This window comes from Chlorocebus sabaeus, chromosome 13, assembly GCF_047675955.1.
Source record: "Chlorocebus sabaeus isolate Y175 chromosome 13, mChlSab1.0.hap1, whole genome shotgun sequence".
Taxonomy (NCBI): domain Eukaryota; kingdom Metazoa; phylum Chordata; class Mammalia; order Primates; family Cercopithecidae; genus Chlorocebus; species Chlorocebus sabaeus.
Window position 1 is genome coordinate 797856 of NC_132916.1, and position 13953 is coordinate 811808.

General features: G+C 43.0%; 1 protein-coding gene and 1 long non-coding RNA gene across 12 annotated transcripts in view; one reads left to right on the top strand and one right to left on the bottom strand.

The window, feature by feature from the left end:
• Window positions 1-3071: 3071 nt before the first annotated feature.
• Window positions 3072-10340, bottom strand: PDCD2 (programmed cell death 2). 5 transcript variants are annotated; one of them, XM_008007887.3, is made up of 6 exons: window positions 10013-10335; window positions 9230-9472; window positions 8787-8918; window positions 5697-5800; window positions 4545-4658; window positions 3072-3426 (listed from the first exon to the last, which is right to left on the bottom strand). In XM_008007887.3, the coding sequence occupies exons 1-6, from the start codon at window positions 10293-10295 to the stop codon at window positions 3268-3270; spliced, it is 1035 nt and encodes a 344-aa protein (XP_008006078.1). In that variant the 5' UTR covers window positions 10296-10335; the 3' UTR covers window positions 3072-3267. The 5 variants fall into 5 exon arrangements, 4 of the variants coding, with proteins under 4 accessions (XP_008006078.1, XP_072878343.1, XP_008006080.1 ...); XM_073022242.1 differs by lacking the exon at window positions 4545-4658 and having other exon boundaries at window positions 10013-10337; XM_008007889.3 differs by lacking the exons at window positions 4545-4658; window positions 5697-5800 and having other exon boundaries at window positions 3256-3426; window positions 10013-10339.
• Window positions 10341-10400: 60 nt separating this feature from the next.
• Window positions 10401-13953, top strand: part of LOC103240977 (uncharacterized) — a 41137-nt gene continuing 37584 nt past the window's right edge. For all 7 annotated transcript variants that reach the window (XR_012094976.1, XR_012094975.1, XR_012094971.1 and 4 more), the window contains exons 1-2: window positions 10401-10818; window positions 11476-13121. This is a non-coding gene — a long non-coding RNA (uncharacterized lncRNA). The remainder of the gene's footprint in view (window positions 10819-11475; window positions 13122-13953) is intronic.

Here is a 13953-nt window from a genome sequence, read left to right on the forward strand (position 1 = left end):
CTAACAAATGTATAGCATAATGTATTATTCAAAGGTAGATACCCTTGCAGCCACCAACCAGGTCAAGAAACATAATTTTGCTGCCTGTCCTAGAAGCCCCTCCTTATGGTCCTTCCAGACACACAGTCCTGGCTTCCCTCAAGCAGGAACTATTATCCTGACTCTCACGCATTTAAAGATAATTGAAGTTCCTTATCCATTTCTTTTCTTTCCAATTTACAGGCCATTTAGTGTTTAGAGCTTCTCATAGTCTGGGGTTTGCTAGTTGGAAATTCATGGTGTAGTTTCCCTATTCTCTGTATTTCCTGCAAATTGGAAGCTGCCGTGTAATTCCTAGATCTATTAATTCATTAGTGGGTTGCAAAATGACATTTTAGTCATTTCTTTTTCATTTATTAACGTGAATACTTTTATAAAAGGATTATACTCCATATAACAGGATAAATACTTGCTTCTTTCCCTTTTTAAGTTTTCAAGATAAAATGATTTCATATTAATATGTCCAATTCAAAGCTCACAGGGTTTTTATTTAACCAATTCTATATTATATATACTCTTTCTTCTACAATGAGAATTTTATTTCTTAAAGACACAGGGGATGAGGAATTAGAATGTCCCATAATTACTCATTTACTTTACATATTTACTTTATCATTACTTTATCTGTTATATGTGCAACTTTTTTTGAGACATGATCTCACTCTGTTGCCCAGGCTGGAGTGCAGTGGCACAATCATGGCTTGCTGCAGTCAAACTCCTGGGCTCAAGTGATCCACCTCAGCCTCCCGAGTAGCTAGGACTACAGGTGCACATCAACACACCCAGTTCACTTTTTTTACTTTTTGTAGAGACAAAGTCACTCAACTGTTGCCCAAGCTGGTCTTGAACTCCTAGGCTCAAATCATCCTCCCACCTCCACCATAACATTCTTAAGAGTAACAAAAATACTATCACCAATATGATTGCCAAAAACACTTAAAACTGTTTTTTTTTTTTTTTTTTTTTTGGCTGTACTATCTGAAACTGTCAAAGGATATTTAGTATCTGAAAAAAAAAGTCAAAGCTGAATATGCTGCTCTTTACAGCAGAGGAGAGCTGCTGTGGCTGGACAGTATCTGAACTAAGCAGATCTTAAAACTTTGTAGGTATTGAGAAATGGTGGATGCATGGACAGCACTGTCTGTGGAGCCATGATTACGTAGGTGAGACTTCTCATTACCTTGTAGTGTTTTAAAATGTCTTCACATTTCTAAAGGCAACTTGCTTAATGCATTTTTTAATTTAAATTTTTTATATTGTACAGTTTATTTTTAATATAGTTGCTATTTTTTTAACACAGATGCCCAGTCGGTGCTGTGACATTTTCTTTCTAGTGATTTGGACCAGTTTGTCTCCCTCTTGATATACCTGTTCCAAACGGAAAGGCCCTGTAAACTTTTAGGATCATCTCTGGAGGCTGACTGGAATAAACACCAATGACAGCTTGGCTGAGTACGCCAAAATACCTGCAAGAATGTCCATATCAAGTAACAGTTTTTACCACAGAAAGACCATAACATGTTTGCTTTAAAGCCCTTAGCATTCATAACGTATTAACACATTCTGCCTATGCAGAATAATACATAATTTTAGATATGAAGGCCCCACTAGTCCAGGTTTCCTTACGCCACTGTGCTTCCTACTAAGTGTTGTGACCAACTCGTCACTAGTTGATGACAACTTACTCCAGTAGCCGCAGGCTGACACCATAGTTATAGGTGGTTCTCATTGATTTAGCTATCCCAGGTTCGAAACTAGTACCCTCTAGCTCTTAAGTAGCCTAGTGTCAAACCTCCCCATGGGAGAAACTCCATACTGCAGTTTTCCATATGGTGCTATGTATAACTGCATCTTACACACACAGTTAGTACAAATTGCATATACATACTTATATAATACGGACTACTAGGACAGAAATTTCTAAATTACAAATCAAATAGCCAAATAGCCAATTATATTAGCAAGTGACGTTACCTATGAAAACGTGAGGATTTATGGTGGCAATGCATTTCAGTTAACAGGGATGTGTTAGGGGACAATGTGAGCCAATGTAGATTAAGGAAATAAGCCTGAGAAATTGATCAGAATTAGCCGTCAGTATTCAGGCACTGATCAACAGCAATGTGTCTTCAGGGCAGGCATCACTGGTGCTGAGAGAACTGGGAATTGTCAAGTGTGAGCTACTAGGGGATGGAAGGAACCTTAGTGTAGTCTTCGGAGCCACTTGCTTAAACAAATAGATCAGAAACATAATAGGCCAAGGTGCTTAAACAAATATATCAGAAACATAATAGGCTAAGGGTCAGCCCTTTGAAAACTGACTTCAGGGCCTTCCTTTCTTCAGGCTGCTGCCTCCTAGGCCAGACCCTTATCCTGGCTTACATTCCATAAGCCTTGTAAATGCAACAGGGAACATGTGTAGAACGCTGACATGGAAAGGGTAGACCATCGCCTTTTGCCTTTCAGTGTCTCATCTGTAAGCAGGGCCACTGGCTGACGAAGATGGGTTCTGAAGGTAGAACCTCTTCCAGTTCCAGTTCTGTGATCACAAAGCCACTGTTCCTGATCCTGCCAACTGTGATACTGCTGCTTCAGAATTACTGGGTTTCCTGTTTCTCATACTCACCAACCTGAGGTTTGGTATTTTTCTAATGTTCTGGGCTTCCAGTACATACTAGAGCCTGTGATAATCAGCTAATGATCAGACAAGTTTGTTGGAGTTTTACCTAAGTATTTTTCTTTGTGTTTTAAAAAACTTAGGGTGGGAAGTGCTCTCAGAGTGAGACAGTTTGACTTCATTAGGCACATAACCCATCTTTATTATAAAAAGAAATGCACGTATAAGTAAAACGATCATTTTAGTTAGTCCCACCATTCGTTGGTAACCAGTGCACTAAGTGTACATCTTTGCAGATTTCTGTGCATACATACAAATATTTTTACAAGAATAGGATCAAACCACGAATATCACCTATAATGGTATCTTGGTTGTCAATGTAGGTGTTATAATTAAGACTGTGTAGCCTTCCACGGTGGATGTACCAAAATTTATTTAATTCTCTGTCAGTGGACACTTTTGTTGCAGTAATATGTAGACACTGTCTAAGCAATCTCTCAACATCTCTGCACCTTTATTTTTGGTATAAGTATTTCCTTAGGATAAAATCCCAGAAATGGAATTGCAAGGTATAAAAGAGCATTAACATTTTTCAAGGCTTTAAGATGCCTTTACGGTGTATCTGTTACATCCTGCTTCCACACAAATTCTTCTGTATAGCCAGTACCCAAGCTGCAGCTCTCAGCACAGGTGAAGACAGCCAGGATGCCCCAGTCAATGCTCTTGCCCAGTCTGTCAGCCTTCAGGTAGTTTAGGAGCTGAGGCATGACCTGAGAAGAGGGTGACACACAGTTAGCCGCTTCACAGCAGGGAGCACTACTTTTAAGAGACCTTCTCAGCCAGGATGATTATAGGAATCTTGGTCTTTCAATCCTCATACTACAAAGCAGGATTATAGACATTATACAATTAACATGTTTTAACAATCTAAAACTTCCTTATGACTTCAAAGCCCCTCTTACCTTCTGTTTAGTGTTTTCCATTTGAGAAAGAAGTTCACAAGTGGCTGTTAATAAACTATTTTCATTACTAATATGCCACTCAAAAGGGCTGAGGCTTCTATTTAGGCAACTTTTACTTTGTATCATTGCAGATACTGTTACTCTTGACTCAAGAAACACTAATTACTAGTCATGAATACAAAAAGGACATCTGTCAATGTAGTTATAGAGACCAGAGAGGAATCTTAGAAGTAGTCTAATTGAAAGAGTGAATAGGCAGAATAGCCACCATCCTGTCACCTCATTTTGGACCCTGAGAGCTCTGGCACTAAGAACCAAGCAGAGTTTTGGTTATGGTCCTCATAATTCCTTTTTTCCCCAAAGAAACAAACCAATACTAGCTATGACTTTGGGAACATTAGTGAATCCATAGCTCAAGAGCATTTCCACCCAAAATGGATTTTGGTATTTTGATGCTAACAGATCCTTTTGGGCAGGGGGGCACATTTATCTTTAATGCTTATATCCATTTGTTCTAACAAATCCACAAACCAAGATTAAACAGTAAAGACTCCTCTCATAAAGTATGGAGTCAAAGACTTCAATTAATGGAACAAGGAAGGTATAAATTATTTAAAATAACAAAAGTTAACAGAGACACTAACAATAATGACGTAACCACACTGGAGGTGAGACAGTGTAGATACACTCATCTTCACAGAAGTCAGTCAACAGACAGTGTCTGAAAACTAGGAAACAGAAAAAGACAAGACAGTTCCTTCCAGGGAACTAGCCCCAAGGTGAGGCAGGAAACTGACGGTTTTCATCATAGGCCACCGTTCCGTACTGCCATTGGACCCATGTGCACAAACTACCTTGGCGCAGTTTTTAATGTTTAAAACAATCATGGTGATTACACACTAAAATCGTCCTTATTTAGGTCGTACCTGGAATTCCAATATTCTCTTGGCACCACAGGGGCAATCTGGAATATCCTTTTCTTGAGGAATATTTTCACCAGAAATCCAGATGGGGGCAATACCTCTGCCATATCTAAGAATCTAAAATCAATGAGGATCATGTTCAAATAATCAATACCTTACCTAAAAGTTTCCAGTGGTAACATGCTATCTACTCCATGAATGTTCCTACTCTTGATGTAGCACTGACCCAAAAGGCATGTCACAGTTCCTCCATCAGACCTGGCTGTGCCAGTGTGCCATTAATGCCTTCTCAATACCCCAAAGTGACTATTTCAGCTTATCTGACTCAGAGGGCATCAAAATATATTTCCTAGATGATGCTTTTACTACCTAATGTTGGAATGTTAGTCCTATGAATGTATTGTGAAGGGACTAAGAATGAGCCTCTGCTCTGATTGCAGAGTTCTGCCCAGAGTCTGTGCCTGCCTTCATAGTTAAAAAATTTTAGGAGGGACAAATACCAAGTGAAACAGTGTTTTGAAAACTACTACAAACATAAGTAAAATTTCACTGTAATAAGCTTCCTATAGCAACTGAGTAGTTTTCTGTATTTTGTCTAAAAGCATATGCATTGCTAAAAACTGCCTTAGTGTTTAAGACCTAGATCTATTCTTCCTATAAACCCCTGGGTATTTATTTGAACCAGTGACTGGTTTATGGGTTTTTCCTTCGTGATTTACGTTTATGGTAGGGGAGGTTAAGGAGAAAATGTTAACATGCCACGTTTGTTTTACAAGCCAAAGGTACCTGTTGGAAATGGGCAAAAATCACCTTTTTTCTTTTTGTGGGGGGGCCATTTGTGCCTAAACCTCATGTACCTCAGGCAACATCTCATTCATCTCCCATCCCTGATGCTTTCTTTAGAAAATGAACCCTGTATGATAAACAGTAAAACCTTTAGTCTTTTAGTAACTATTAAATGGATCAGCACTGCAAAACATCTTTCTACATGGCCCATCTGTGTGAGAAACTCCTCTAACAGGATAACAAAAGCCTGCTTTTATAGGCTCCTAAGGAACAGACTAGTGTTACTATGAAGTTATTTCTTCTCACAGATTATACTCATAAAACATGGCCTGAAGAGAACACAGTGAGGAGCTGTGAGTTCCACTTTACCTGTTCTGGTTCAAGGGCTATCTGAGTTTTAAACTTCTGAAAAATTGTATCTTCCCTGGATTCATGTTTTGCCATGGAATCCAGTTCTTCCTCAAGTGCTTCACCTGAAAAATCAACGTAACTATTATGAAAACAGGAGTAATCCCCACAACTTGTCAATTCACACCTGGAGAGGGGACCCCCTTTTAATCAATAGCTTTCTCTATTTATTCACTCATTCAAGTTGGACCATCTGAATTTCCAGGTACTCCATGCAGCTCTATTATATCGGCTTCCATTTAGTGCATTTCCTTAAAGCTTCAAAACAACAGAATGGTCAAGGGCTTAGGACTGCCCAGCACATCACAGGACACCCAACAAATGTGAGCCCTTCTTATCATTAGTATCCTCAGCTGGTAGGCTCACTCACTCAGTCATCAAATGTTCATTTCCAGCCCATTTCTGGCCTGGTGCAGTGGCTCACGCCTGTAATCCCAGTACTTTGGGAGGCTGAGGTGGGCACATCACCTGAGGTCAGGAGTTCAAGACCAGCCTGGTCAGCATGGTGAAACCCCGTCTCTACTAAAAATATAAAAACTAGCTAGGCGTGGTGGTAGGTGCCTGTAATCCCAGCTACTCGGAAGGCTGAGGCAGGAGAGTCGCTTGAACCCAGGAGGCAGAGGTTGCAGTGAACCAAGATGGTGCCACTACCCTCCAGCCTGGGCGACAGAGTGAGACTCTGTCCTAAAAAAAAAAGAAAATGTTCATTTCCTTCTCCACATTTCTTCCTGGGATTACAGCCACCCTGAGCCACTGCTGTCCCCAACAGACCCATGTCTCTAAGTATAACCATTAGTCTTTGTAATGTACATTAAAATAGAACTGATATACCTTGAGTAAGAGAAGCTAAAGTAACTGATGAAACTGGAAAGACACTGATGGTGTTCACTTGCACCATCAGGTCTGATGGAGGAAGTGTAGGATGCCTTCAGATTGATGTTCCATCAATTATACGAGGAAAGTTTCAGTGTAACCATTAGGACACTCACTGTAAATGCTGTTCCCTCAGGCCCTACTGCCTCCTGCCAAACTCTTTCATCTGGGAACTCAAATTCAAGTCTCAGGTAAAACACAGCTACCTCCAGGAAGCATTTTTCTTTTTAATTCTCCTTTTATTTTGGAACATTTTGAACATACACAAAAGTGGAAATACTATAATGAACCGCCATGTACAATTAATCAGCTTCAACACTTATCAAGTCCAGTGTTTCCTTTCTCTGCCACTTCCATCATTACTCTGAAGTAAATCCCACACATATCACTTTATTCATAATTAAGTTATGTACCCCTAGAACTCAAACTCTTTCCTTTTATTTACCAATTTGAAAATGAGTCTGTTCCTAAGTATCCTACAAAGATGATTACTGAGTTTTTTTAAAGTATCACTTTGAACCCGTTAAACATTATCTGATGCAGAGTTTTTTAAAAGTATCACTTTGAACCCGTTAAACATTATCTGCTGCAGTTAGTGTCCTTGTGGATGTTCAAACTGTCCATCTTTTGCCAGCAGGAGCCTTTTCATGTTGCTTGAGTTCTGACATGGCCCTAGTAATCCTTCCTGGCATCCTTAATCTTTGATATGACCACATTCCCTTCCCACATTATATGAACATTTCCTGACCCAGTTCTGGAACCAACCACCTCTCCAAAGAGCCTGGAGTTCCTTTTAGAGAGAAATGGTACATAGACACAATCAACATTATCTTCCTCCTACGCCCGGCACCTCAGTTTTCAGTAACACCAACATAATTACTCATTTCCTTTATCCCCCCAATATACACACAACCATCTCAAAATAACAGCAACAGTTTATTAATAACATGTTTATTGAAAATACTAACACTGTTACGTTCTTTTCATTCTCAGGGTATATTCCACTAGAGATGTACTGTCCTATGTGTTGAAGTCACCTAGAAGAGTTCTTAGTGTGGTTATATGACTACAGCAAGAGTTTTTTACTTGTGATGATTAGGGACTGCTTTTTAACTTACCTTACTTCATAATCTTAAAATACACAGTTCCACAGTCACATTTATACTAATAAGGCATATTTGAAGTCCAGCTTTCATCCTTGATCCTCCTACTCTAGGCTCTGCCTTCTCCTAAAGGTAAGCATTTTCATGATCGTTTTTATCGTACAGGTATGAACACACGTGTGGTCCCTTCCAGGCAGTCTTCAGTGATGTCACATGTGTTCTGATGGCACCAGTATTATACTCTTATCAGTCATTACATGGAATGTAACTTCCCCAAGTATTATTTGGGATCCTCCATGAGACTGTGAGCATCTGACCAGTGGAGTGTTGCTTCCCATTATATCCCTATTATCAAGCACAAAGTCAGGCACAGAGTAAGACTCAAACATGTTTTGGAATGTAGGACTGGTATTAACTACAAACCAGTAAGCTAATGTTTTCATTTTGAGTCTGTAAATCTAATTTTGTGGTGGTTTTGTGTATGGCTCAAGGCTCAAATTGTAAAATTTAACATTATGTGACCAAAGCAAGTTATACCCAGAACCTCAATTTCCTCACCTTCAAAATGGGGCAGTTTCTGACTTACTGGTCTGCTGTCAGGATTTTAATGAGCTCATGCACAAACAGTATGTAAGGTAAGTGCTGGATAAATGTTGGCTACTATAATAAAATAAACCTCTAAGATACTTGGTCAGCACAAGTACTACCTGAGTATGCACTGTAAGTAAACTGACAAAATTGTGTATCTAAAACTGGCCAGATGAAAGAGAAACTTTTAAGGGGCCCTGCTGCATGCCCGACACTGTGCTAGGCACTCACACTATCCCAACCTGAGAAACAGATCTGGGACCCAGAGGAACTTACCAAGCTTCCAGCGTCTTGTGCAGCCCTATTCATGCGACCATCTGGATACCCACCCTTGTCTTTACAGGGAGCGGAACACACCTCATAGGTGTCAGAAAACACAGTCCGGGAAGTGTATTTTCAGCTGAGGTACCTCTCTTCTAGACACACTGAGCTTTCTTCCAAGCATTATGTTTAACCACTTAATGGATGAAGTCCTCAAACTGCTTACCCATGCTCCCTGTAATCTCTGAGTAATCTTCCTTTTCCACAACCTCAGGCATAATCTCCTCTTCTGTTTCTATTACAATTTCAAATTCTGGAAAAAGGAAGTTGTGGTCTGGAATTATATGGTCGAAATGATCTGAAACGAAAGGGACAGCACTATTAGTAATCATTTAGTTTTGAAGACAGTTTAATAATTGGCTGTCTCTAAAGTACTATATTCCCTATAGTTCTGGCATTTTAGATAAAGGGTCATAAATTAAATGCCTATATGGTGACATTACTCAGTGATTCAGACTTTACAGCCTCTTTTTTACAAAGGTGTTCCAGGTATGAAAAATTTTGAAGTACTATACCTTCCCTAATTTTAACTTTAAAGTTATCCTGGAAATATTTGGGTTGACAAAGGCGATGAAACTGAACTGAGATTTTTTAAAAAAGATTACTCACCTGGTTGTGCACAAGTCTGCTTATGTCCCAATCTCCAGTCTAGGGTCTGATGCTCCTTGCTGCAGTAATATGCTTTGTGGCATCTGGAGCACGTTTTGGGGCCTAAACAGCCACAAACCCTGCAGAGATGAGCACCAGACTTAAGCTGGAGACACACTGATTCTCCTGTTTCTGGGGGAGGATTCTCAGAAGGTGGCTCATATGAGTAAAAATCGTTTTTCCTGGGTAGCTGATTCCTAAAAACTAAAAGAGAATGCAGAGAAAAGTTGTATCTTCAAACAAAACAGCAATTCAAATATTTCATCCTCTACACATAAAACTGAAAATACTTTTTTAAAAAATGAAAGTTTTTGCTTTCAGGAATAAGCTTTTAAAATCCCGAAACTAGATTTCATCTGGTACACGCAATTGAGTTGCCTCCTGGAGCTAGTCTGAGTTAATCAAATTAGTAAGACTGATCGTTAAGAACGACTGCCAAAAATACGAAAAAGCTACTGGGACCCATCTTTCCAAGACAATTTCTATTATCTGAATAGCACCATACCTAGCACCCAGTGATTAAAAGCTGGGGGCTACCCATGCGCATGGGCAGTTAGAAGCTTGTGTAGTAAAAATGAGGACATCCTGGAAGGGCCCGGGAGAAGGTGCTCCTGGGGAAGCGCGGGGGAGGGAGCTCGAGGATGGGGCGGCAGCGGTGCTTTCCGCCGTCTCCCTCCTGGCTCCCGGAATTAACGCGCACGCGTGGGAGGCATGGCCCTGTCTCGGCCCCGTCTGGCGGCTCACCTCGCAGGCCGGCACAGCACGGCGGCTCGCGGCAGCAGAAGAGGAAGATGCCACGGTGGAAGGCGTCCGCGCGGTCGGGCAGCGGCGCGTACACCTGCAGCAGGAAGGAGAGCGGGCGGCTGCACAGCGCGCAAGCCAGGGCCCGGGGCCCGGGCAACCCGGCCGCGCCCAGCCATGCCGGCCGCCCGCCCACCTTGCTGGGGAACTGCTCGCTGCGCAGTCGCCACGCCGGCGCTGACTCGGCGAAGCCCAGCTCTACAGGTCTGGCCCCTGCAGCAGCCATGCGGGGCGCGAGCTGGCGTGAGGGGCGGGGCTGGCGTGAGGGGCGTGGGGCGCAGCCCACAGCCGGGCCGGTAGGCGGAAGTCGGGCGCGGGGCCGGAAGGCAAGAGGCGGGCACTTTCCGGAGGGCAGGAGGCGGGAACGCGTCTAACGAGAGCGGCTGCAGGACCCAAGCGAGGGAGCGGGGCAAGGAAACCTCCCAGCGTTGGCCCCGCCCCTGGCGCCTCTGCTTCCGAGCCGCTTACCTGGTTCCTCCGGGTGCTCAGGGATGGTTCTGGTCTTTGGAAGAGTCGCAGCTGGTGACGGCGCCCCCCTCACCTCTGCTCATGTCCTGCTGTGGGCCTGCGGCTGACCGCCAGCCAGGCAGAGCCCTCACTCAAACCTTGCCTGCTGGTGTCCTCAGGATGTGGGAAACCTGTGCGCTGGCCAAGTGTTACCCAGGAGTAGGCAGTGAAAGATAAATGAAGGTTGAACAGGTAAAGTGAGGACCGTACAGTGGAAAGCGAGAATCCTGTGTGCCCTGAAGGTAATGAAGAAGCCTCTGCAAAAGAGTCTTTTCTGTCAGTCTTAAGGTCTCTGTTTTAACGTTAATGCTGGCTTGCTGTGCCTGAATTCCAAGGGAGGCGTGTATTATGAGGCATGGCCAACCCCCACCCGTCATTGCCTGAACTGGTTTTTCAGGTTAACTTAAGAATGCCCTTGGGCAAGCAGAGGGTCCATCAGTAGGTTGGAGGGTTTCGAATTTTACTGTTGGTTTGCAGAGGTCTGAAAGAAACATGCACCAGCTGTTCTCTCTGAGGACTTCTACCTGTGAGGTCTCATTTACAAAACAAGACCCTGGTTGTCAGCCAGGTCTCCCACTCCCATAACCTGTTATGCCACAATCCAAACCCCCATTCTGTAACCTCAAGATGGTATATAAGCTTCTGAACCCCATTTGGGGCTTCAGCAAAATCACTCTAGTTCTCCCCCCATGTGCATGTTAATAAATTTGTATGCCCTTTCTCCAATTAATCTGCCTTTTGTCAGTTGACTTTTCAGTGAACCTTCAGAGGACAAAAAGGAAGCTTTCCATTGGCTACTACAGTGGCTTTAATGGAAGTAAAGTCATCAACAACATTTATTTTTGACAAAATCACAGTTTAATTGGCAGTATATTTGTTTTCTTTTTGTTTTATTTGAGATGGAGTCTCGCTCTGTCGCCCAGGCTAGAGAACAATGGCGCGATCTCGGCTCACTGCAGCCTCCGCCTCCCCGGTTCAAGCATTCGCCTGCCTCAGCCTCACGAGCAGTTGAGTAGTAGTATATTTGTAATGGTACATAAAATAATGTCTGTTTTTAAATAAACATTTATATTGTGAACCAAAAGTTATCTCAACTCTCCATCCATTTTTTTTTTCTTTTTTGAGATGGCATCTTGCTCTGTCACCCAGGCTGGAGTGCAGTGGCTGCAACCTCTGCCTCCCGGGCAAGTGATCCTCTTGCCTCAGCCTCCTGAGCAGCTGGAGTTATAGGTGTGTGCCACCACACCCAGCTAATTTTTGTATCTTTGGTAGAGACAGGGTTTCGCCATGTTGGCCAGGCTTGTCTCGAATTCCCGACCAGGTGATCTGCCCGCCTCAGCTTCCCAAAGTGCTGGGATTATAGGCATGAGCCACCGCATCCGGCATCCATCAGTTTAGAAAGTTTATTTCACCAAGGTTAAGGTTGCGCCCATGGCAGTCTCAGAAGGCCCTGACAACATGTGCCCTAGGTGGTAAGGGTACAGTTTGCTTTTGTACATGTTAGGGAGACATGAGACATCAATCAGTATGTGTAATATGTACTTTAGTCAGGTAAAGCTGAACTTGAGGCAAGGGCTTCCAGGTCATGAGTAGATAAGAGGCAAAAGATTGCATTCTTTTGAATCCTTAATCAGCCTTCCACTGAATACACAATTTAGTCTGGCTCAGTGAATCATCATTTTTACATAAACAGTAGGGGAGGGGAAAAAATCAGATATGCATTTGTCTCAGGTGCACCTTAGAGGGATAACTTTTGAGTTCTGTCCGTCCTTTTTCCACAAGGAATTTCCTTGTATGCAAATTTTAAGGGAGGTATGTAGCCTCTTATCTTGGTAGCTATATCTTATTTAGGAATAGAATGGGAGGCAGGTTTGTCTGACATAGTTCCCAGCTTGACTTTACCCTTTTAAGGGAGGAGATCACCCCTCATATTGTCTTATGCCCAGTTTCTGCTTCCAAAGAAAGAAGAAGTAAAAGCGAAAAGGCAGAAATGAAATCCACAAGCAGACAGCCGAACGCCACACCCTGGGCCTGGTAGTCAAAAGATCGACCCCTGACCTAATCAGTTATGTTATCTATAGATTACAGACATTGTATAGAAAAGCACTGTGAAAATTCCTATCCTATTTTGCTCCAAATTAATTACCAGTGCATACAGCCCCCAGTCACGTATCCCCTGCTTGCTCAATTGATCACGACCCTGTCATGTGCACCCCCTTAGAGTCATGAGCCCTTAAGAGGGACAGGAATTGCTCACTTGGGGAGCTCGCCTCTTGAGACAGGAGTCTTGCCAATGCGCCCAGCCAAATAAACCCCTTCCTTCTTTAACTCGGTGTCTGAGGAGTTTTGTCTGAGACTTGTGGAACATCCCCGTGGGGGACTCCGACCAGCCCGAGTGACATGGATCCTGAGAGCGCTCCCAAGTAGGCATTTGCCCCGGTGGGACACCTCGCCAGAGCAGTGTGTGGCAGGCCCCCATGGAGAAAACGCAGGAGCTGAACACCGGGAAGGAACGGGCACTTGGAGGCTGGACATCTAAAACTTGGTAAGACTAGTCTTTGAAACTTGCCCCCTCTGTTTGAGTGGAAGCATGGCCTGATCACCCATGGCGTGCCTTTATTGACACTTTGGTTTTGGTTTTGACTTGGTTTGAATTGCTTGACAGGATTGGTCTTGGGAACTTGCCCACTCCATTCTAGTGGAAGCATGGCCTGATCACCCTTCGTGTGCCTGTACTGGCACTTTGGTTTTTGTTTTTGACTTGACTTTGATTGCTTGATACTTTGGTTTTGGTTTTGACCTGGCTTGGATTTCTGGATACTCTGATTTTGGTTTTGGTTTTAGTTTGGCGCAAACTGCAAAAGTGTGTGTGTGCCCTTTTTACCCATTCCTTGTTTTGTGGTGTGTGTGTGGTGTGAGCGTGGTGTTTTGTCTCAAAGAAGCATAGGTCAGGCACAAATAAGCCCACGCTACTAGGAACTATATTGAAAAATGTCAAGAAAGAATTTAAAGGAGTCTATGGAGTACTATGACTCTAGGAAAACTTAAAACTTTGTGTAAGATAGACTGGCCAGCATTAGAAATAGGTTGGCCATTGTAAGGAAGCCTGGAGAGGTCCTTTGTTTCAAAGGTATGGCACAAGGTAACCTGTAAGCCAGGGAACCCAGAGCAGTTGCTGTACATAGACACTTGGTTACAGCTGGTTTTAGATCCCCTGCCCCCAACACACAGTGGTTGAGAGAACAGCAGCATAAGCGGCTGGCAGAGGCAAGGAAAGACCAGCAGAGAGAGGAAAACAAAAAGACAGAGAGGAAAAAAGGCAAAGAGAGAGGAAGAGACAGAAAGGAAGAGACAGACAAAGAGGGAGTCAGAGAGAG

Excerpts from the sequence above, each read along its gene's own strand:
- PDCD2 (XM_008007887.3), bottom strand. The coding sequence starts at position 10,295 with ATGGCTGCTGCAGGGGCCAGACCTGTAGAGCTGGGCTTCGCCGAGTCA. Across the intron at positions 5,801-8,786 it reads AGAGATTACAGGGAGCATGG|GTGAAGCACTTGAGGAAGAA; the intron begins GTAAGCAGTTTG and ends TTGATTTTTCAG. Across the intron at positions 3,427-4,544 it reads AGAGAATATTGGAATTCCAG|GTCATGCCTCAGCTCCTAAA; the intron begins GTACGACCTAAA and ends CCCTCTTCTCAG.